The sequence below is a fragment of the Erithacus rubecula genome (genome assembly GCF_903797595.1).
Source record: "Erithacus rubecula genome assembly, chromosome: 2".
In the NCBI taxonomy this organism is placed as follows: Eukaryota; Metazoa; Chordata; class Aves; order Passeriformes; family Muscicapidae; genus Erithacus; species Erithacus rubecula.
In genome coordinates this window covers 78,501,918-78,526,813 of record NC_136685.1, presented here as the reverse complement: position 1 = coordinate 78,526,813, position 24,896 = coordinate 78,501,918, and the positions used below count along the sequence as shown (strand labels likewise).

The 24,896-nt window shown below is 39.7% G+C and overlaps 2 protein-coding genes across 2 annotated transcripts in view; one reads left to right on the top strand and one right to left on the bottom strand.

The window, feature by feature from the left end:
- Positions 1-22,332, bottom strand: part of AKT3 (AKT serine/threonine kinase 3) — a 148,583-nt gene extending 126,251 nt beyond the window's left edge. The window contains 2 exon segments of the mRNA XM_079298588.1: positions 9,695-9,849; positions 21,913-22,332. Coding sequence (XP_079154714.1) covers positions 9,695-9,740 — 46 coding nt within the window. The 5' untranslated portion in view covers positions 9,741-9,849; positions 21,913-22,332.
- LOC306798495 (uncharacterized protein) lies at positions 21,916-23,024 on the top strand. The gene is made up of 2 exons (XM_079298587.1): positions 21,916-22,449; positions 22,786-23,024. Exons 1-2 carry the CDS (start codon positions 22,171-22,173, stop codon positions 22,975-22,977), a joined length of 471 nt encoding a protein of 156 aa, XP_079154713.1. The 5' UTR covers positions 21,916-22,170; the 3' UTR covers positions 22,978-23,024.
- The last annotated feature ends 1,872 nt before the right edge of the window (positions 23,025-24,896 follow it).

The window sequence follows — 24,896 nt, the reverse complement described above, 5'->3', positions numbered from 1 at the left end:
ACACTTCCCCCATTTCAGCAACAGCTTCCACTGAAGTTTCAAATAAACATGGAAGAGCATCAAGGGCAAGTTCACAAGCTTCTAATTAAAATATAGTACCTGCTGCTGTTTCTTGAGATAAGAATAAAGTTGTTCAGAAAAGTTTCCAATATATTAGTCAGCATGCATAAACTGGCATGATATTATAAAAGCCAGCACAGTTCAAAAACAGAGTGAATACCAGCCTCAAAGTAAAGCAAAAGGTGCTATACAGAAGCACACTGCTTTGAAGGAATTTCCATGTGTGTAAAATTATACTGCTAATCCACCTGCAGTTTCATGAGATCTAAAGTGTGCAAGTATAGGGAGAAATGCTGTCATGTTCCTACAGATTACTCTCTCCCAAGGATCATTGTTCAAGGGTTTCCTCCAGTCTCTCTGGAAGACATGTAGCAAAAGAACTAACCTTAAGATTTTTCCTTTTTTTTAAGTCATCTCTTTGATCTAACAAATTTTACCTCCTTTGCAATGTGCCAGCATAAACAAAATTTTTAAAATTCACTTCTTCTCATTCAGACTAAACTTCAACTACTAGGTTGATTTTATTTCCTATACAAAAATTATATTTCAATTATAAAAAATTATATTTTAAAAGCCTGAATATTCTAATGTAAAGTGTTTAGAAGTTTCACAAAGATAAACTCACGTTCAGGAAGTCTCTGGGGTGAAGTAACAATACTATTTCCATTTTATCTGAGGGAAACTGTGACTTGGACAAATTCAGCTTTCCACAACATTGACCGCCAAATTTAAGGTACTATTGGTCCAACTCTTTATATAATTTACCATCTACATGTCTTCCTTCACTATGAACTAGGTTGTTCATAAATTTATCATAACCAAAATCACAGAGCACTTGTATCAAGCAGCCCTCCAGTCTCTTGCAGGTGGTGTGGTTCTCAGTACCTCAGCCTAATTAGCAGCAATTTGAGAAGATTCTTCCTGTTAACACTAACTTTCTTACTGTGGCCATGTTGACAAAAGACTTTCAGGAGGCTGTGCTCAGTATTTTTTTTTTTTCATTTCAGCTGTTCAAATGTGAATAAATGAGGATTACACAATTTGGAATTTCAATGCAAAAATTATAACAACTAATGAAACTTGGAACTTTTGAATTTTATGCAGTTAATATGTTACCATACTGTATTTCAATATTTTTGGGAGGACTACTCCCAAAGTCAAGACAGCCATTAATTTGTAAGTGATCTTCTGAATCTACCTAGAAGAAGAGAATGTGTTTCCTTATCAGTGTTCTGGCATCTAGGCATTCATTTCCTATCTTCCTATCAGTTTTTAAGAAAGCACTTTGTTAAAAAGCAAACTATCAACTAAGAATTTACAGTAAACAAGATGTCAGTTGTGATGATCTGATTACAAAGAAATTTACTTAGGTTTATATAAAGTAAGCTAACAATGCCCTGAGTTGCAAGGGAAGGAATCAATAACACAGACTAGCTGAGAGATAGAGCAAGTAGTACTAGTAAGAGATGGTATTAAATTTTATATTTATTTATTACTGGAAAATAAGAAAAACTTGGCATTACTGGTAAAATGAGACTGGAGGTACATCAACATTTCAGATAAGGAATAAATATCTGAAGCAAATCTTCCAATCATCAACCACTAGAAGCTTTGGTTTGCATTGTGAACACCACTCACCCATTCCCACTGCTGAGGGGCTCTCAAGTCCATAGGAACAGACATGACTGTATCCAAAGCAAAGCTCTGGAAACATGCATATGTAGCTTGAACCAAAATCTAAGCATATCTCAACAGATCTGCCTCTATTATGCTGATGAAGTCCTACCCTGGGAAGCAGGAATCACACCCAGAGCAAGTTAAGGTCTTTGCTGTTGGAATTAAGCAACAATGTTTTGCCTGCCACTTAGATTAAACTGCTCTCAAGAACTTGGAGACTGAATAGACCCCACTCATAAACAGCATCTTCCCATGTTTTGATGGAAAAAAAGCTTCTCATTTTGTCTACAATTTGTAGAGATGCTCATAAAGGGTCAACAATTCCTCTTAGAAAACAAAAGACAACCAAGACAGCACTGAGTGCTTGTAACACCTTTTTCCCTGGTCTTCTCCCTAAAGTTTCTTTATTGAAAAAAAGCTTATTTTCAATATCTCAATCTGCAGTCTCCTTTGTCTCATGCCCTAAAACTCTGAGTTCTTAGTCCAGTCCTAGAACTCTTTCAGAATCTAGTTTCAAGTCACAGCTGTTGACCTCAATAATGTTTGACGATTACAGCAGGGGTATTATTAAAGAAGTGGTTCCCACAGAGGCATAAGCTGATTGACCTAGCTGAGGTGACAAGAACCAGTACACAGACTGCTTCTGAAATAAAATAAATCACAAAGACTTGGGAGATTTGTTGGACTGGCATGTAGGTATATTGAGAGAAGATTATCTTCTACAAGATATCAAAAGGTCTGGTTAATATTGCAAGCATATTATCCTTACAAAAACAACGTGAAAGTAACACAAACACAAAGGAATTTTGAGTGTAACCGATGTAACACAGCATGCCAAAGGTATTATACAGCATGACTATTTAAGCTTCAAGTAAATAGATGTTTTAATAAACAGAAAACATGCATTTGCCTAATGGTTCCTCAAATTATTCCCCAACAGCATCCTTTGGATGTTTGCTGGTCATGCAGCTCTGCCAGGCCAAAAGATTGTGAGTAGGAAAAGGGCAATGAATTGTTAACATCTTGCTTGCCTAATCCCTGCAACAGAAAATGTTTAACCTTGCTTCTTTAGAAGTACTGCTCTCATGGGTAATTAAGTAGTGTAAGAGAAACCAGCATGAATGGAGAAAACCTCCAGAACATGAGCAACCACGCAGCATTCATTACACAGGAAATGGAACAGACATACAAGAACATGTAAGGCCACTGGGTGCAGAATACCAAAATACCCATCCTGTGTAACAAGCAACCTGTTGCTCTCAGGAATAGCAAAAGCACTTTTGTACCATAAAACTCAGAAAATGCAAAAGCTAAAAGCCCAAAGTGATAAGCACCAGAAACATGCCTTACAAACAACCACAGGGAAAATGAACAAAGATTCGATTTAGGTATTGAATTTGGTTAACTTCTTTTCAGAAATCTGAACATCAATAGTTCCATGGTCAAATATATTGATATGCCCATGAATGTTCCATGTTAATAACACACTATTATTACAGACATAGGAGAACACCTTCGTCCATTCAAAGATACAACTGTATCTTCTATCTGACACATTACTGGTAGGAACTAACACATTCCAATAAAGAACATGCACAAAATTTTAGCCACTATCATCTACAATACAGCCCCAAGTAGGAGAGCTTCATTTTTTCATAGTACAAGGTGGAGAGCTGCAAAAATTACACTCATCTATGCACTACTTAAAAAGTATCTGGGATAAAGTTATTTAGCAAAGAGAACACCTCATCCTAGTTACATCAATTTTAAGATTTCCATATGGTTCTGATCCTCTTCAAGGAAAAGTATGAATAAAAAGGTTATAATTATTCCAGAAGGAAGATATTGGTAGTCAACTACAGAGTGAGTGGGACAGAGAAAGGGTTCAGAGGGCCTCCCCTCCCAGTGGGATAGCTGCAGGAAAACAGCATCTAAATGCACAGATCCCTGCTCATAGTGTATGTGAACAAAAAAACCCCAAACAGTGCTGACAACAAGCAACTTTACAGATTTACCTAAACCCATTTCTACACTGAGTGGAAGATACAGCAGTCTCTTAACTGGGAATCAAAAAAAAAAAAAAAATCTAGCTACCATATAAGGATATAAGAAAGGTCACAGTGCCATTTTTCCTCCCTTTGGTCCACATGGAACTGCCTCTTTTATATTCATATATTTTGTTGGAACTTAACATTTTGCATTAATTACATAGAATGAGAGTAGAACAAGTACAATATGAAAGGCTTGTTTAGTTTCATTTATCAATCAAGACTTTACCTTAAATACTATTTGCTAAGACAATTAGAAAAAAAATTCTTTAAATTTCTTCTACTTCGTGTAGCAGATGTTCAACATAGTCTATTTAAATTTGTCTTTGTTAGAGGTGTGTTAAATTGTTTAAATAATTCAGACAATCTGCAAACAAGATTTCTGACAGGTTGTGAATAACACTCAGTTAATACCATAACTTCTGAGATTAATTTTCCAATCAAGGCATTTATGCCATAAAAAAACAAAAACAAAAAATAAAACAATTAAAAAAAAAAAACACATAAAAAATCAACTCAAACATACCACATGAACTCAATCTCCAGAGTGCATTTCCAAAATCAACATCTGTTTGGTCTTGGTTCAAATGTAAAACCCAATGTCCACTACATGAAATAATACAGTTCTTTTTCTGGATTTGAGCCAGGGGGAGGAGGGAGAAGACATGTTACCCTAAGACTATAAATAATTTGTACTTTAAACAACAATTCTATTACTATTTGGAACAATAGATTTATTCCATTACACTATTTATTCTTCTTGATAGAAGATATAACAATAGTAAATATTTTGCACAGAGTTATTTCTCAAAATCCCATGACACCTGCATCATGTCCTGAATCTCAAAAACAAAAACAGAGCAGAGTTGACTCAATCTCATCACAGTAAATCAAACACATTCCATGAGCTGTGAGTTTAGAAATACTAACACTACTTCAATTTTATATACGAAGAAGTTATGAAAAGTATTTTAAAAAGAAGAAAAAAAAAAAAAAAAGCAAAACCTTGAGTGAAAAAAACATTACAGTACTTCAGTGATACACTATTTACAGGACAATCTCATTACAGGAAAGCTTCATGACATCTGTTTTTTTACCACCATCTCATTGCATCAAACTTCTTAAGTTATTACAGTTAAGCCACAACAATTTTGGACTTTGGTTCCCTCTCTACAGAATTGGAATGCTGGTACATGGACCATGTGAGCCATGGCAAACTGCATTACCTAACACACCATGCCAGAATTCCAAATCCCAAACAGAAGAAAGGCAATCAAAGTGTGGCAACACAAGCACTAACTTAAACTGGCATACTGCCTTGTCTTTAAACAATGATTTAGCCATGGTGTTGTGCCTTACACACTAGGTATATCCTCATCAAAACCTTACTCTTTCAATTAAAGACAAAGTTAGCTGACACATTAAATTTAAAACTGGGTCCTTTAAAAGTTAGCATCTGTGTCAATTCTTCCTTTGTCCCTAATGATCTTTCAATAACATGGTAACAGAAACTCTTAAATCTTTTCATATATTTAAATTAATTGAAATTCTGTGCACAGGTTATATATAAAGAAATTAGGTTGCAATTAAGCATAGTTATGAAAAATTCTTAAATCTAATTGTTGTGACTATTATAGACCACAGACAAGGTCAAGTCTACAACTCAGAAAACTTTGGCTTTAAAGAAAAAATATCACATAAATTATAAGCATAAAACTAACTTTTGTAATGATACAGCCCCAATCTCACTAGGCATGTTCATCATGTAAAGAAACATCTGTTTCCAAAACAATAAATTAAAAACATATTCCTCTGTGCAAATCATGTAATTTAATTAAGTAAATACAGTAAAAGGATGTTGAGTAAAATTAAGGATACTAACTTTTACATAAACTCAAAGATACTCACTCTGTAAAACATTGTCCTCTGCAAATCCAAAATGTAAAAGTCACTTCAGCAATTCCTGCAGAGTACTTAGACTAAATGCAATAATGTCAAATATTAAATTTCTGCATATCAGCAACAAGGTTCATGTCACTGTATTTAAGGTTTTTAGTCAAAACTGCTTCCCTTCCATCTGTATGCATTACAAGGAAAGATGTTGCTGTCATCTAAAAAATAAATCCATAAAGGAAGAGACAATGCATCTCTCTCCTAATTTGGCTACAGGTATAACTGGAGAAGAAAGAAAAATTATCCTCACTGAGCCAGTGAATTGCAAAAATATCTTTGCAGCCACACATGAACACAGACCATGAGCTGCTTGGTTCTTGTCACTGGATATAAGATATAAATTCCAGCCATAAAGCATCAAATGCACAAAATGCATCACCACGCCTCTCCTACCTGACCAGACACTCCCCTCTAAGGAGACTGCTCTGCTGGCTCCCCACTGGCTCAAGTTCTGGTGTCTCACAGGGATCTGAATCAGTACTTCAGTTCAGATAAGGAAAGTGCTTTTGCAGCAAATCTTCCCACCACCCTAATTAATGCACTTTCATCTGCTGCTTGATGCAGTCCCACGGTGCACAAACCTGGGTCCTTTCAGATGAGACTAAAAGTCACATGTTGTACTCCAGGAGCATTACCATGCCAAAGGGGCACAGAAGCAGATAGAAGCCAGTCCAAATTAACACCCACCTCACTGTACAAATGCACCAAGTGTAGACAGATATCGAGTCCCATCACCAATTATCCCATTTTCCAAATCTCTGCTCTTGCTGGGCTGCATTACTTGTTCAGGCACACCCAATCACTGTGCTTCAGGGTCTCCTTTCACCTGGGACCCAAGGTTCTCCAAGCTTCTCAGGCACTGCTTCTCCATGGGCTTTGTGTCTTCTCTTGTCCAAAGTCGTCACCTCCAGCCCGTCATCTCTGCTCATTTGACCTTTCATACACAACAGCTTACTCTTCCACAATTTCTTCTACTCTCACCACACTGAAACTGCTTCTCCTAAAGACTAGCCCAAGTGTCATCAGTCTCAAAAAAAACTTAATTCTGCCATTTCTTAACTTTAAGTAAAACATTAATGGGTGCCTCATTCAAGCACACACAGAAAAACAGGGCTTTGAAGCCAACTGTGTAGCATCCCATCTGATCTTCAGTGCTCAACAGCAGGCTTAAAACCTTACAAACATATTGCCCTCAGCCTTCTATTACTGACATGGATACAGCACTAGAAATAATAATAAAGCAAACATCTTTTCACTGCATTTCACAGCCATTCAGGATGCACTAACATACCCTGTCTTCCGTAGCCTCTCTCCAGCAGAGTCTCAATTCAGACAGAGATCCCCAGCTCTATTTTTAGTCCTCCCCTCTCATTTCTACATTGAGTTCACCTAACTTGCCTTTGCAATGGCCCATCTCATTAGACAACTCCTCAAAACCATTTTTCATCCCAATACCTTCAAGTCATCCTCATACTCCTGACTGGGCTGAATCAAAAAAAGAAGTTGGATTTTTTTTTCCCTTTCCGTGCACAACAAACCATACTGACTGCTGAAGGGGACAATTTTAAAAGGTCCAGGGCTATAGTCACATGACCAAGTAATTCAGCATAATGGAAACAGATCACCCAACTGAAGCAGCCCAGGCCCCTATGTTCCCAGCAGGAAGGGTTTACAAGCTTTATTTCTAGATAAATTCAGTCTGGAGTCTCAGAAATTTATGCTGCACCATACACTTGGCTGGGGCTGTCCAAAGGACTGGTCATTGGGGCTGGAATTTTTCTGTGTCTGCCTGGAGAAGAGATCCCACATTCACCTTCTCCAGTGGAATGTGACTTGTACCTACCAAAAGCAGCCTGTGAACTGAGCCAATGAGTATCACGTTTTAATGATCAAAGATTTCACTTTAAAACTGTAACTGATCACCTGTGGAAGCAAGACAGCTTTACCCAATCCCACGATGCTTCTAGAGAAAGAAAATATTTAGCTGCCAAAATAAGCATTCACTGAGCATATTCTCAGAATATAGATTAAAGCTGGATACTTTCTCCTGGCAAAATTTAACAAATGCACTTAAGAACTTCGATTTTCTTGCTCCAGAGCAAGGTCAGAGTAAAAGTTGTTATTACATGAAACGTGTAACCATTGAATAAAACACTTACAAATTCTTAGCACTGTGAAATGCAACTGTACTTTTCCTTTTGTTTTCAGAAACAAACAAAAGAAACACTTTAACCTACCAATAACCAGGATGGATAAGTCAAAGAAAATCAAGGACAATATTAAATGCAATTTAAAAATTTCCACTAAAACCTACACAGTTACATATAGCAAGAAGAAAAAAAAAATCATAAATTCAAAATTATTTATGATAACGAAAAATGCATGCCATGAAATGTCTTTAGTTGGAAAAGAAAACAATTACTAATAAAATTGACCTAAAAATGTCAACTTGGTGGGCTATTCTTCAATTAATTGATAGTAAAATAGGGTGAGAAGAAAAAACTTTATTTAGCATTTCAGAATTTTGAATATTAAGTAAGACATTGAACTTCAGTGTACATTGTCCCTTTCTGGATCCCAGTAATTAATATATGCATATCCACTGCTTACAGACTTGATAGCAGTTGCAATAAGAATGAGAAATATTACCTGAAAGAACTGATGTCATGTAAAAGAAAATTATTTGGAGCACCCTAACCATTCAAGTACATTTGAAAGAAATTTATATGGAAGAATCAAAAAAGGAAATCAGATTTCCAAATTGAGTAAACAACAACAAGGTGGAAAGGAAAAATAATTTAAATGTTTAAATAGTTCCTGTCATGCAAAATATTGTTTGTTATAAACACAGGTATATACTCCAAAATAGGAAGTAGGCCTTAAGCATAATATTGTTTAGCTCATTTTCATTTACAATACCCATAATGCATCCTGAAATACAATTTATGCAGGAATAATAAAATTTTCTCATTATCTTGCCTTCCTTGACATTTTATGTCAATCTGCAATAACAAATTTAATAATGATCTTTGTCTTCACACACTGCTAGTGAAGCAATGGATTTCTTTGTAAATTAAAGGGTAATTTTGTTCCCACTATTTTAGTCTAATCTTTCTGGGTTAGGATCATAGAAACTCATGGCATAAATCACCTTAAAATCCAGATCACCTCCTCTCTGTGAGAGAGGTCATATTCTTTTGAAAATAATCACGTGTGCAACCACAACCTAAATCAGAGCAGCATGAAGCACAGAAGATTTCATCCAAAGTTCATCACATGATATGAATGCCAGATATTTCTAGAGGTTTCACATTCAAAGCTGAACATACAGCAACCTCCCTAAATTTGCAAATCACATGGTAAAACATTTTAAAGACACATCTCAAGAATCACAAGAATTCCAATATAACAGAAAATCATACTTCATATTGGCTTATAGTTAGGAACATATTCTTTAATCATATGGCTTCCAGGTCTGCTAAGTAATAGGTGAGCTTTATGCTGAGCTTTATGCAAGGGTTATGTTGATTTTACTGGGACTACTTGCATCTGTAATACCAGCTGAGCTGGACTGAATGATTTTGGCATCTAGGAAATTTCACACAAAATATCCCATCTACAGCAGCTCCCAGGCAACCTTTGACTGCACAGCTCTATTACTGCCTCTTCCAGCTGCCACAACAGCCAGCTTAGCCTGATGCACAGGTAACAGCAGCTGCAGCAACAAGGCTCAAGGTGAAGTGGGAATTACTGAGTCAAACTTCCTCTGCACTGTCACCTACCCCACAAACTGGGGCAGTGCTGAGGGTTATGTATCAATACCAACCAGGCCTTAATCTGACCATATGGTCAGATTGGCTTGCTCCAGACCAGAAGATAAATCAAGAACATTCATCTGTGTAACCATGTCATACCATTGCACAGAGAAGCACTTCCCATTAAAAGGTAGAACTTACCCCTCTTCTGTACCCAGCCTTCCTTCACAATGGTAACATCGCTCATGATGACTCCACTCTGAACCCCAAACTCAAAAGAGTATTTCTTTGACTTATCAGCTTGTCTGCTTGGCTTCTCTTCTGCAGCTCTTCACAATTTCTACTGATGAGTCAGACTGGAAGGAAATATTAGAGAAAGAATTTGAGTCTTTTCTGTTTTTTTCTCTTGACAGCCAACAAAAAAGTCTTTGTTGATGTATTTCACTGACTGAGCTCATATTAAAAATCTGCCTTTATTTTTAATTAACTATATAACACAATCATGTTTCTAGTCTTACAGCACATTTTCCATGAACACTACAATACTAAAAAGCAGCAGAATGTGTTAAAATTGAAGTCATATGGCACTTTTATAAAAGGCACACAGCAGAAATCTCTTGTAGTAATGCACAGGATGCTGTTAAATTAAAGGCTGCTGGCCCTGCTTCAAAAGCCCACCTCTGAACACACAGGAGCTTTCCCTGCTCCACAGTTGTCAGAACCCATGCAATGGACAAGTGCATCCTCTATTATGGCTACCTACAATCATTAAGAGAGTGAGAAAAGGGAATGAAAGGTTACATTCTTGCTATTTCCACTATAATACTATTGTAGCCAATACAAATCCTGAACTTACAAGTTTTTCAAAACCAGCATCATCTCCAAGTACACAAACAGAAAAACAACTTCTTTTAAGTACAAATTAACCAAAAACACCCCAAATGTTCTGTTTATAGAAAGGAGTGTATGTTCTCTCAAAGCCTTAAGCTAGGCAGTGACAGGAGTGCTCTTTTCCCTACAAACCTCAGCCTGCAGGGCACAGAAGGGAAGTTAGTCCTGGAACAGGACATACCACTCTCAGAAGCCACAACCCTCTCTTTTGACCACCTCACTCCCAGAGCTAACCTAACAGCTGTGAAGAAGAGATAAATAGCACTATAATTATGTAGGAAGAGAAGCCAGAGGCCAGTAGATGTTTCCTTTTGCCAGCAAACTGCCTTTCCCCTCCAACCTTCAAAATAAAGAGAAGCATTCAAACAATGCTCATCCAGAAAAGTGTGAGAAGCCAAGAAATGGGATTTCTCTCTTTCTACAGCTCTATACAAAGGAGCACACAGATACACAGTGGTGGCACAGAACAAGAACTCCCACACAAGTTTAGTGCTATCAAATGTAGCCCATACATATCCATTTAGTAGACTGACCAACATATATAAACAGGAAAGAAACAAATATGACTGTGTTAGAAGCAATTGGTGCAACAAATGAATGAAGAAAGCACTGAGAAATCAGTTTCTTTAATACAATCAAGTACAAACTGAAAATGGAACCATTACAGACCTACAGGTTAGTTCTTATTTATCCTTTGAAATACATGTATTTGCATGACACAGAAGCTAGATGGAAGGCTTTTCTGCATGGATGGTGTAACATGCAAAATACAACTTAGCATGAGTATTTTTTCAGGTGGTATGCCACAAAATACAGTACAATACAATTTTACAGAAACACTCCAGTGTGCCCATTTAAGCCTTGTATTTCTTTAAACTATTTTTTTTCAAAAACACTCAGTAATCTGAATGCATAAAAGTAAAAACCACAAATCTAAACCCATTAATTCTGTAAAGTTTAAGTAATATTGACTGCTGTGTCTCTGAGACATCCCCACAGCACTGGCAGACATGACAGTGAGACCTGAGCAGTGACACACAACCTTTGGCATCACACCCTGTGGTGTCCAGCAGGACACCACACATCTGTGTCTATAGAAACACACCCCATTTAAGCTTTCATAAGAGTTAAAAGAAAATGTTATGTACATTTTGGAAGGACATGAGAATGCCTTACTGATGTTAATTGATCTAACCTTAGCTGCTTAGGCATCATATTATATGCAAGCCAGCACAGCAGAAATAACCAAAGCATGCATTTCCCCAGCCTGCACTTTACTAATGTGAGAGCTCATTTCTGGGTCAGACATTATCAGAACTTTTGTTTGCATGCTTCAAACGAGATAAGCAAGTCTATCAGCTGTGCATGAAAAGAGATCTGACAGATTAAGACACGTGCCTGAAAGCAGGCTGCTGTTCCGCTGTTCTGGATCACCGCAGCACAGCATCAGCTCTTATTACAAACACATAAATCTTCACAAAGCCCAGAGGTGGGTGTCAAACAACTGTGACCTAAGAGCAGTTGTTCTGGAAAGGAAGTGTAAGCACATCAATTTCCAAATACCCAACCTAAGTCCAGTTTTCTACGGGACTTCCATTGCATTCTCTGAGAAGTAACCACAGTTGAATATTGAATATTGAATATTTTTTCCCAGCTATAAAGACACAAGAAGTAATATAACATTTACCTTGGGCTGGCACATGCTGCAATACATTTTACCCTTTTGGCAAATTTAGTGTACTTTCCATTTTTGATGTGCAATGATTTATTCTTACTGGTAAAGACATAGATATAAGAAATTAACTTCTGTACTAAGCAGCAATAATCTTGTCTGCCCACAGACTGATCAATCAGTCCACGATTTATGAATGAATTCATGCTTGAAGCTCCCTATTTACCCACTGATTACAATTAAGTTAGTGTTACGCAATCAAAATCTGATCTATGACCGACTTTCATGTCAGACAGTGCCTGACTATGTCTGTAGGCTTGCATCCCACCCATCACATGCACTGCTTTACTGAACTTTGAACAAAATCCCCAAAATACAAAAAATCACACAAATATGGTGATAAAATTAACTGCACTATCCCCAGTTTAGCTTCACAGTATTACCAGAAACAACTTCAGGGTTACCAACAGTTCTACGGTTGTATTGATTGCTCCATTAATGGGTAATTAAAAGTCAAGCTGAATTACATAGGAAGCCGAAGGAGATAAATCAAAGCATTAAGAAGCTAATGAAAATAAAGGTTATATATGCACACTACACTTTCAAGAAGCCATTTGTAAGCATCTGTAATATTATCCCTTATTAAATGCCTTTGAGCCTTTCTAAAAGCTGCACTCCTTTACTCTAAAAGTCATTCACCAATGCTCCAGAAGAGCAGAATTATGAGAATTACTTCTTATCGTGACCAAAACTGGCCTTATATTGAAAAATGGTCACACAAAAGCCATCTTCCCTGAAGATGTAATAAAGAATTGTGTATAGATGTAAAGGAGTTGTCTGAAACACACAGAACTCTCACATGGAAACAGCATTTCATCTATAGCTCATCTACTTCAAGAAAAGCTACAGGAATGTTTATTCTACACACCTGGCATAGAACTCAAATACTTGTTAGCAATCAACTCTGCTCTACCAATGCACTTGAAGTCACAGCACCAGGTATGCAGTAATTTTTACAGTTTACCTTACTGCTATATAGGATGAACCCACAGAAATAGGAGAAAAATGTTAGAACCAAATTTGACAATGTTTTGCATTACAGGTGCTTCCTACAGGGAAGAACTTGACTTGTTTTCACATATTTTCCAGCAACTACAGAACATTAGATTGCTGCTTTTTTCCCCCACTTTTTTTTATCTTATCAAACTTGAAAGATATATTTTCCAACAGTACATTGTGTGTATTCTGCAGACAGTATCAGATAGTCATGTATATGCACAATACATACAAGAACCCAGTGTCAGCATATTTTACAAAACAGATGTACAAATTTACTCCATTAAAATCAGTGATGTGAAGAACTAAGGGACAAAATTTAGTGGTGGACTTGGGCACTATTAGGTTAGTGGTTGGAATGATCTTTTCCAGCCTAAATGATTCTATGATCCTATGCAAACAACTGCTGGGGGGTTTTATCGTATTAAAAATATACAACTTTTCCTTTTTTCTTCAGGAAGTTATTAAGGCACTTCTTTAGTGTGAGATAAAACAATTCAGTACACTTCTAAAGAGTTAGCATTATACTTTTAAGTTCCTAGCTGTAAAGGTTGAAAAGGCAACTTTCTGACCAAAGATTTAGCAGAGACTACTACAAGTAACAGAGTTCTAGATCCCTGTGCCAAGGCTCAAAGTTTCCCTGAGCCATGGTAAAAACTAGCCAATATCTTCTCAATTCTAATGTTGAACTTTAGGAATATCAGTAATATAGAGAAGAACTATCTTACTTCATGATGCTACCATATGGGAGCTATAAGATCAACAATTAAAATGAGGAATGGACCATTCAGTAGAAAGACAGCTTTTCCCCAGCTTCTGTTTTTAATTTAAAGGAGGCCCTCATGCCCATCACACCAGTCAGCTACCTACAGAGACCTGGTGAATAGTGAGAAGGAAAGAAATCCCTTCCAAGCAGAAGAACTAAAAACTGTGTCTCAGGTCTACACTTAACAACCACTATGTGCAAGTGAATTATCATTGAGATTCATAAGAACAGACAAGACTCCTTTGAAATCTGGGCATCTTCCCATTCTCCCCATGACAAGAGACAGCTGAGTAAAGAAGACAGTGCCCATAAATTCAGTGTAAATTGTATGATTCAGTTCTCTGTTGTAAGAACTTTGATAAACACAGGCTTCTACTTTCAACAATTTTGGAGCTGAGAAAAAAACAGAAACTCTCACATTTACCAACTCAAGTTACCAGAGAGAATACCAGGAGAATCAATTTCAGTGCTTCCAGAGATGATCCCCATAACTTCATATACCATTATCAATTCAGTGAATCATGCAACCTTGTTCTTTTAATATACGAGTACCATCCTCCCTTTTTACAAGCAATCATTTGTTTAGTTAAATATCTGGGGAGAAAAGAACACTAAGTGAACCTCTCTGATTCCCTTTGTCTGACTCGCTGAGATTCTTGGTCCCCCATGTAAGCAGAGCCAAATCTCATCATCTCCATCTCTTGATTTTTCAGAAAAGTAACTGAATCATTTTGTACATGCACACAATACCCACATCACCAAAAAAGCAGTTCTCAGTGGCTTCCATCATATTTGTTTCCTTGCTTTGGGGGGCTTGTTTTTTGCAGCAGAACAAGCTATTAAGAGTTCTTCTCAAATTTGTTTGACTCCTCCCAAACAACTAAGCAGGCTGTAGCTGTTTCCAATGCAGGTTGCACTCCCAGAGCAAGGAATTCAAAATGTCAAAGCTCTAAATTAAAACCAAATTTATCTTTAGAAATGGAAGCTGAAATCCAGGTTTTATTTATACGAAAAACACATGTAGATCCTCCTCCCCAGCAAAGCTGGCCGAACAATTAGAGGATATATTGCACATCATCAAATATTAAACCAAAGATTGTATGACAGAACAGGGATTCCTACAAAACTTGCTAAATCAAATTAGACTATATTGTTAGTGGAAGAATCACACTCAGGTGAGTGCTTTATCTAAAAAGTATGAAGCATGTATACACCACCTATTCTGGAATTCTGGTTATACTGACTGATTTAAATACTATCATAATTTAGACTGAGGAAAAAGAAACCTCTAGGTAGATAGTATTTGTCCAACTTACTAGAGTCAATTAAAAATTGAAAAAAGAAATACAAAAACAAAACCACGGTATTAAACCAACACTAACAATGAACTGATTTGACAAGACAAAGCAATGAGCAAAAAAAAAAGATTATTTAAAGAAAATCTATCCTAAATTTATAAAATTGTGAACTTCATGTACATGGGATTAGAATTCTGAAAGATACCTAAAGTAATTTCTAAGTAGACATATTTACAGTTTTTAAAACAAATATTAAAAAATCCCAAGGTATCTCCACGAGAGGCATTACAAATACCTTTTAAACAACATTTCATACTAAAAGCCACAATGAACTTGAACAAATCGGCATTAGAAATTCACTCACAACAACTTTACTTTGTAACTTTAGATTTGGAATAATGAGGGACATGATAGGAAAATGACACTGCCTACACCTTGTGGTAAGGAAAACCAACATACTTTGGAAAACATAAATAGCTCTTTTTAATGCATGTTTACATGCATGCTCAATATTTACAGTGTTCTGCTTTCACTTTCAGTATGTCAACAAGTTTCACATAACTAATATATGCTCAGATAAGCCTAGTTAGGAGAATGCAGGCATACTGAAATATTAATATACAAGTTAGATGTTTTATTTAGACTCTGCAACTGAATAAGTTTATCAGGAAAGAAAACATCATTCTGTATTTTATTTCCCTTTACAATGACAAAGCAAGTTATTTTAAGGGACAAAGGTATAATTAAAGCAAGGTGGACAAAGCCACCCTTGCCTTTGTTTACCAAGGTATAAAGGAAGTTTCTAAATGTAACTAAATTGTTTCTTTAGATCCCATGTGAAACATTAACAACCCATTGTTTTGCCTTGTGTTTATTGACAAAAATGCTTTAAATCCTTTTTGTCCCCCCCAAATCACATAAAACAATAGCTGAAAAGCAGACAGAAGCAGAGATAAAACTTATTAGAGTGCATGTCTGAAATGAAACCAATGAATACATTTCAAGTAGAAAAGATGAAGGGAGGGCTAAAATTATGCATTAAAAAAAATTACTGAGGCAATGATCTTGGGAGAGTTTTGAGACTCAGAGGAAGTCAAAACAAGGATTAGCTGAGCTGAGTATCACAACTATGATAATGTTACTTCACTCAACCCTTCAAAACACACATAATAAGTTGAATTTGCCATGGATTAATGTAGGAATATTAATCCTTGCCTTCTAGAGACAAGGTTCCTTTGCTCTTAAAAAAAATAGTTTAGAACATACTCAAACAGAGAAGAAAAAATAAACATAAGCTCCATATTTTTAAAACAAACTAAAATTACTTTTCTATGTTCTAGAAGACTCAGTGGAAAAAATTAACTTAATTTTCAAAAGCTCAAAGAATCTAGAAATTCCTAGTCATTCTAGGAGAGATTTTGAAAGATCTTTCAAGAGATACAAATCAAAGTTTCATTAAACCCATGTATTTAATTATTTCTGTGATGGCAACTTTTCTGCAGCACAGCTCAGTATTGTGCACAAAACACCAAACACACCACTGAATAAAAAACTAGAAATATATCTGAACTATTCATGAGTAACAAGAAAATACTGAGGAGGAAAAAAAAAAAAAAGGGTTCTCAAACTATCAATATAAAAGATGAGAAAAGTTCAATGACATGTCTACCAAATAGTTTTCTTTTGAACTCTTACATAGTAGGCTTTATTTATTATGTCTACATTGAACAAATCAAATTCTGAATTGTCTTGTAATAGGAATGAACTTTGGGATTCTTTTCTACAGAGCACCCAAACACTGCTGAACTTACTGTCAAATCCTGACAATGCAACATGACTACAACATAATCAACTCCCAACCTAAAACCTTCAGATTTTCTTGTTCACTCAAAATGCATTATTTTCATCAACCTTAGACCTGGATATCCCAAGGACAGAAGGAATTCTCTACAACCCTAACTTACATACAGAGCTCACTAGGTGAAGGTCTTTGGCAAATTTTATATGAAAAGTCAGATCACATGAAACTCACATGCACAATTCTCTGTTCTCAAAGTATATCAATACATTTAGAAAAGGATCTAATAATTTCAATAAAAGCTCATGAGGCAAGCTGTAACAATTACATATCTCAAGAAACACACTGGATGTTTAGGGAAAAAAAAATAAATGTGTCTTGGTTGGTAGAAATTGTTTTGCAAGATTGTTGAACTCAGCTGAGAGCTACTGCATTAATTCTGTGATGTTAAACCACCTGTACAAGGAGCTGTTGAGTGTTGAGCACTGACATTCCACCCCTACAAAAAGGCAGTGGTGAGATCTTCACTGATCTAAAGCTGAAGCAGGGTGCTCACCTCTGCTCCTGATATAGGAGGAATTCAAACACCTATGCCATGTGGAAAATGCAGGGAACTTTGGCTGTCAAGTAATTCAAAAATGGACAAAAAATATTGAGGTCCCATTTGCATTCTTAAGAGTATTTAAAAATCACCAGTGTTATTTAGTCAGGATATTACAGAGAAAAAAATCACAGGGCAACAATATGTTCTTAATGCTGTTTTTGATCAGTGTGACTCAGACACTCACATAGAAATATGGGGAAGAAGAACATTGGTCAAGATGGGTTCAACATAAATTATTTATCCTATACATAACAAATGTTGACACAAATACAACAAAACTCAAAGAAACATTTAAGTCGAGCAAAAGTAAGCACCTTCACATACAAAAGCCAAGTATGCTTACTCTCCTTGCCTGTAACATTTAATGTTATTAAATCTTGGGGGACGTTTTTGGAAGTGTTAACTTTGCTACATCTTCCTGCTACACCTGAACAACATCTTTAAATAATAAAGGAAAAAATAATCTGTTTAAAATCCTAGGCATGCACCATAAATGCCTATACTTATTGATCTAGAGTCATGAAACAAGAAAAAAAATGCCTAATAATCAACTACTAACCCTTGGATTTATTTTTGCAGGTTTTTTTAGTACATACTAGTGGTTTGCCTAAATAAGCTTGATTTATAAACTTTTATAGGGAGTCCAGAATGTTGTTCATACAATTACCCAAGATAAATGCATAAACCAAAACTTTAAAGATTCATTTCTGTGCTAAGAAAAAAAAAAAAAAAAAAAAAAAAGTTAAGTTTCACATTCAACGTTTCAGTATTTGCTAGTAGGTTTTGGGTTGAGCTGGGATTTTGAGGGGCTTTTGGTGTTTATTTTGGGGGTTTTTGTTGTTGTTTCTCAGTCTTTAACATTAATTTTTAAACAGCTTGAATCAGCTTTTCCAGCTATTGTGTAACTTATCTTCAAAAGGTAATCTTTTTTACACCACAACAACTTGTTGCAAAGAAGAGTAACTTGTGCAACACATTTATTTACCAAGGAGACTCTGTGGTCCTGGGGAAGTCTCTTCCCTACAGCAAAAAGAAAACACATTGGTCGACAAGCAAGTTTCTCACTGAAACCACACCTTTCCTCACAAGCAATGCAAAACTTCCTGAACTACATGTTGTGCTAGAAAGCACCCCCTGCCTCTTCCATGGTATTCTTTTAGGCCTATCCTAACAGAATGAGAATCCAACATAACACAAATTAATCTAATATTCTAGAATAATTTGAAAGGACACTTAAATTGGCAATCTTTTCTTATAAAAGACAGTACTTCAACAAGAAGTGGGTGGTAAAGTTCATACAAATTCTGAAAATAAAAACAACCTCTTAAGTTAAACAAAACTCATAGATGGACACATTTAACTATTTCCCTCTTTTTTAATTGCTGCTGTAGTTCACCAGGGCAGTATTGCACATTTTGAACAGAATTTTTATTTTTTAGTTGGAAAAAAGCAAACAGAGGACTTATGTTATATACATGACCAACCTCCCTACAAAACATGCAGTTATAGCATGGTGTGTTACTTTCATATGAAATGAATTAATTTATACACTATCCATGTCAAAATGAAAGTATGGTACAACAAAGTCTTCAGTCAGTATACGTCCATGCCCTTCCACTCTCCAATGTGGACTAAAATAAGTAGCATGCCTGAGCCATAAAAATCTGCCCAATAACATTGGGTCTCTGTTTCAAAACTGAAGGAAAGCTAGGCTACCATGTTGCCAAGTCCACATCACCTGTTGCATTAACAGCACAAAATGAAACTGTAAGCAAACAGTTACAAGAATCTGTATCTTCATACTCAGAACAGCACAGAATCTTCAAATCCATTTTAACACAAACCACTTTAGTAATGGTTGATAACTTCCAAAACAACAGAGTGTTCCAAAGTTATTTCACAAATAATCTTGGGCATATAAATTATTATTCAGCAGGTCTCTTTAAACTGGGAAAATGCACACCCAGAAAGTGAAAGAAAACACAGTCACTTAGTCTTAGGCAAATTCCAAGTAGTCTGAAGGATATTTTGGTTATAATAGAACCTTCAGACACATACTGTTGCAAAACACAGTAGGAAGTCAAGATACAGTTTCTGGTCAGTGTCTTGCAAACAGAAGCTTGGGTTACAAACTGCAGAGCTCTAGTAAGTGGTTTTGAGTGGTTTTGAGTGAAACACACCAGAGTATTTTCTCATTCACAAAGTGTTTGTTACAGTGTCAAATAGTCAATTTCTAGTGTATATCAATGCTAACCAATCCTTGTAACTGTATCTACTTCAACTGGAGCAAAGTCAAAACTAGTACCTGCCTGAATTCTCACCTACTTCCCCTAGAATAGCAGAATTTTGCTCCAAAACACCTAATCTGCCCCAAAATGCAGAACAAATGAGAGAGCAGAACACTGAAATACTACTTTCTGTGAACCTATTCAAGAAACTAAGGAGACTACTCAATCCATTCAAACCTAGTTAGAGTAATGCACCATAGAATAAACATTCTAAAACAGGACAGTCTTGTTAATATTATCTGTGTTTACACGTACACCATGCACTCACATCAGACGAAAAAAATAAAATATATATAAAAAAAAAAGTTATTCAAACAATACACATAGCCTTCTAGGAAACAGAGGCATCTTATCTCTGAAGTTTTTCTTTGGCCCTTATTTGAACTCGACTTACTGGTTGCATCCAACCAAAATATATCCGTATGGACTATAATTAGTGATCCAATCCAATTAAAGATATTGGGATTGACTTATAGGCTCCCACCTTTTTTTTTTTTTTAATTAAAAAACAAAACCAAACGGTCCTACAAAGTTGAGTAGTACACTTACTTTAAAAGCCAAAATAAGCTTCCTTCTCTACCTCATGTACACTCCATATTCCTGTAAATGAGCAGGTCTTGCTTATAGAGTAGTTGGCAGAAGCAGGAGATGATGCTTGAAATGTTATTTGTCATAAGTTAGGGTCTACTAATCTGCATGCTTCTTGCCTTATGAAATAAAACCCTCTGTGTGCAAGATGCAGGGAACCATGTTTAGCAAAGTTTTAACAAGATCTAAACAAACATTAGCAGAAGAGACTGCTCTGTTTCCTCAGTACTGAAAAAAAAGTTGGCAGTGCAGGTATCAGGCACGTCATAATTTTTGCAATAAAACTCTTAAACAGAGACTGGGACACATTTTCATAAATATTATGTGATGATGTAGATACGCACAAGGAGCCAGTCAACTAAGAAATACATTAAAGAAAAAAAACTAGAATAAAGGTCAAGAGAGATCAAATAGTTTATCCTTTCCACCCCTGGGGAAATAAGATTTCTCTCCTTTTACGTTTAATCAACGTATCATGGGAGAACGCGAAACAGTCCTGGCTATTTCACGCCTCTTGGCTTCCCATGCAGAAGTAAACTAAGAAGCGGTGCCCATACAAAGCAACCCCGCAGCCTATAAGCCCGGTAGTGCTCGTTACATCACGATCATTTGCATTTAAAGTACAATATATAGCGCTGCGATGCCGCTGCCGAGGGGCGCCGCGCTGACCCCCGGCAGGCAGAGCTCGCAGCGTGCGGGCACGGGGATCCCGCCGGGCCGGGCCCGCCCCGCGCTGCACCTGCCGGGACCCGCCCGGACGGACCCGCCGCAGGCCCGGGGCACCGCCGGTCACCCGGGCAGCCGGCTGCGCATCAACTTTTGCATGTGGGCCGCGGCCTCCATGATGGCCGGGGCGGGCGGGCGGGGGCGAGCGGGGGGGCCGGTTTGTTTACTTGCAGCCAGAGCCGGCGGCGGCGGCAGCATCATCCTCCCTTGTGCGAGGCGCTGCCGCCGGCGGCCCGCGGGGCGCGGAGCTATTCTTAGCGCAGGGGCTGCGCGGGCACACGCGCGCACACACACGGGCACGCTGCGCACACGCACAGAAGTTCCCAGCGGATAAAACCCCGCGCTAGCACCGGCACCGCCGCACGGGCGCGGGAGGGGAGGCGGGGAGGGGCCCCGCCGCCGCGTGGGAACCGCCGGCCCCGCGCATCCAGCGCCCCCGGGGCGCACGCCCTGCCCTGCCCCTGCCGCCCCCCCTCCCCCGTTACATAACTCTCTCTCCCCGCCGAAACGCCCCCGCCCCGCCCTTCCCCATCCCGGCCCCGCACCCCGGCGGGGCGACCCCCGCCCCTCCGCCCCGCTCCCGCCCCGCCGCCGGCGCTAGGCCACGGGCGCCCCCGCCCCGCGCTCCCCGCCGCCCCGGCCCCGCCGCGCCGCCGCCCCGCATCCCCTCCCCGAGCGCCCCCGCCGCCGCCCGAGCGCCCCCGCCGCCGCCCGGCCCCTCCCGCCCCGTACCTGCAGAGGCGGCGGCGCCGCGGGCGCTGCTGCGGAGCCCGAGGGCGGCGGCGGCTTCGGGGGGGAGAAGGGGAGGGAGGGCGCCGCTGCCTCCTCCCCTGTCCCCCCGCCGGGCTCGGCGGTCCCTGGCGGCCGGTGTCTCCGCGGGGGCGGGAGGAGGCGGCTCCGTCCCCAGGGCGCTGGCGGCGGCGGCTACATGGAGCTGCGCGCCCCGCTACGCAGGGAGGCGCCCGGGCGGGCAGCGCGGCCGCAACATCGATGCGCGGGGTCAGGAGGGCGGCGGCGGCGGCGGCTCCCCCCCGGCGCACTCACCCCGGAGCCGCCCGGGCCCCGCTCTCGGCTCCTCCCGCCGCCTCCGCCGGGCTCGTTATTGACTTTCAGGAAAACTCCCGACGTCACCGGCTCCCCCCGAGTGTCTCCCCCTCCGCGGCGGTGGCGGCGGCGGCGGCGGCATCCCCGGCTCTCGCGAGAAGCGCGGCGGGGACGGGGGGGCCGCCAGACAGCGCGGGGGGAGCCAGACAGAGGGGGGCGGCTGAGGTGAGGGTGGGGGGGGCGGGCGGCACGGAGGGAGGAGGAGGAGGAGGGAGCGGCGGAGGGAGGAGGGAGGACGGGGGAGGAGAGGCAGCCCGCCCGCCCGGCTGGCAGGCAGGGGCGGGAGCCGAGCGGAGCGGCGTGTCCCGTCCCGCCGCCGGGCCGCGGGTGGGAGCGGGAGCATGGATGGATGGATGCACGGATGGATGGATGGATGCAGGCAGCGGCGTTCGCCGGCGCTGCGCCGCACCGCGCCTGGCTCTTTCCTTTCGGCATCGCGGCCCCTCGCCAGCCCCGTGTGCGTGTCCCGGGGTCAGTTCCCTTTGTTCTCGCACTCTGCAGTTACACAGCCCCCCGCCCCGAGCTTGCTCTGGTACCCGGAGCGGTCCACTCGGCTGTGCAAACTCCGCCAGGAATAGAACTACCAGTTACGCCGCAGGAAGCCGTAATTCATCCCTCGCTGAAGTGTTTAGTGGATGCGCCAGCCTCAGTGTTGCTAAATTGTCTGCAGGGTTGCCTTACCCCGGCGGGTAAATAAACACCTAGGGAAAGCGTCCACAGCGCTGCCGAGCCTCTGGCCGTTGCCATTGCCGCAAGCGCTGCGGGAGCGGAGCGGTGCGGGCAGAGCAGTGCTGCGGGTGGCGGGCACGGCGCTCCCCGGCTCGGCAGCGCTGTCCCTGGCCTGCCGCTCCTGCCGCACCGCCGCCCAGCCTGCTCCTGCAGCCCTCGGCTGTGCCTGGGCTTCATCGGAACCCTGCCCTCCGCGCTTCCTTCCACGGCTCAGCGGCTGTGTGTACGCCTGTGGCAAGAGTTTGGTGCACATAAAGATGTCTCCTGTCGTTTATGGTTTCAATAATCCGCACAAATTCATTTTCGGTAGAAATGCATCTGTTTATGCACGCAGTTCACACTGACCTGTGTCAGAACCTGTTACTGCAGAGGACAAATAGATATGTTATGTTGCTTGAAATGCAACTATTTGCTCTGTTTCATTGGTGCAATTTTTTTTTTTTTGTAAAAATGTACGTTCATCAAAACGACATTAAAAAAAACCTAAAAAGTTTCATGTTTAGCATGAACTTCACTTTTAATTTCTAAGTTTTCTTTCCTCTCATATCCCATCTTCAACAACTATTTGAAACATCAGATTTCCTATTCTCTGTACCACTACAGGGCTTCAGAGAGATTTTTTGAGAATCTAAATAATCATATGAGTTGGCACAGGACTGGAAATTTGCCTCCGGGGGCACTGAATCCTTTCCCTGCTGCGGCAAGCAACCACACCAATAATCCCATTCATAAATATGCTGAGTTCCCTCTTAGAACTATGAAGTTTGTTTGCCACACTATTCTCGCTAGCAGGCTACAATCTAAGCTCTCTGTCCCCCTAACTCTGAAGAAAAACAAAATTTATACTGTATTTGATTAATGCATATTTTTGAAAAATAGTTTTAGAAGTACCTTGCCAAGCCTTACTTCCTTTCCCAGAATTTACCGTTCGGTCTTCCTCTTTCTCAGAAACACTTTACTAAAGTGAGCATCTTATTAACCATCAATATTCACAGAGAACCATAGTATCAATTATTAAAATATGTTTATTCACTAATGTCTCCTTTGATCGTTGCTACTATGCTGCTCCTGAAAAACTGAAGGTGTAGTTCTTGGAACGTGCCTTCTGTTTGCTGCAATTCCTCCAAAGGGCTCAGAACCTAAGGCAGCATGAAACCTGCATGGGCAGTAGCTGATAGACTGCCAATCAACTGTTCAGGTGCCAAAAGCTCAGTGTGAAATCTGGGCCCACAGAAAGTCCTGGTATTTGATATCACTCAGGTCATTCCTGCTCTATGCTAATCCTTGCCACTCACGGTTGCAAATTTCATATTAATGAAATATATGTGTACGGTTGGTCCCCCTAATTCTTGTCTCCAAATACTTCCCTTGTGATGACAGTGAGTTTGCTTGAATTTATAAATAGATACTTGGTGTAAATCACCTTGGAAAAATCAAACCTAGAAGCACATGTATATACCTTTTAAAAGAAAAACCCTCTTGCAGCATGCTAAAAAAGAAAAACATATTAGATAACATTTACCTACAAGGAGAGATAGTCTTCTACACTTTTATTTTTTATTAATTGCTGAAAATGAAACAGTGGGCTGAAACCTGTCACGTTGATCTGGAGCTTAACCTGATCAGCAACACCTGATAAGTAAAATTTCGTTCTATCTATATGACTTAGACAACTATTCATAGGCAAATTTTCTTTTTATTCGGCATGACTCTGAAATCAGATTCACTATCATCTTACTCCTTATAAATCAAATATCAGCTCTCTGTTCTGAAATTCATAGTTTTTAGCTACTCCTAAGTTTTTCATCCTGTACAGTCTTATATATTGACCTCAGTGCACTGAATCTAAATCGATACTTTTTATATAGATTATTAAATGTACT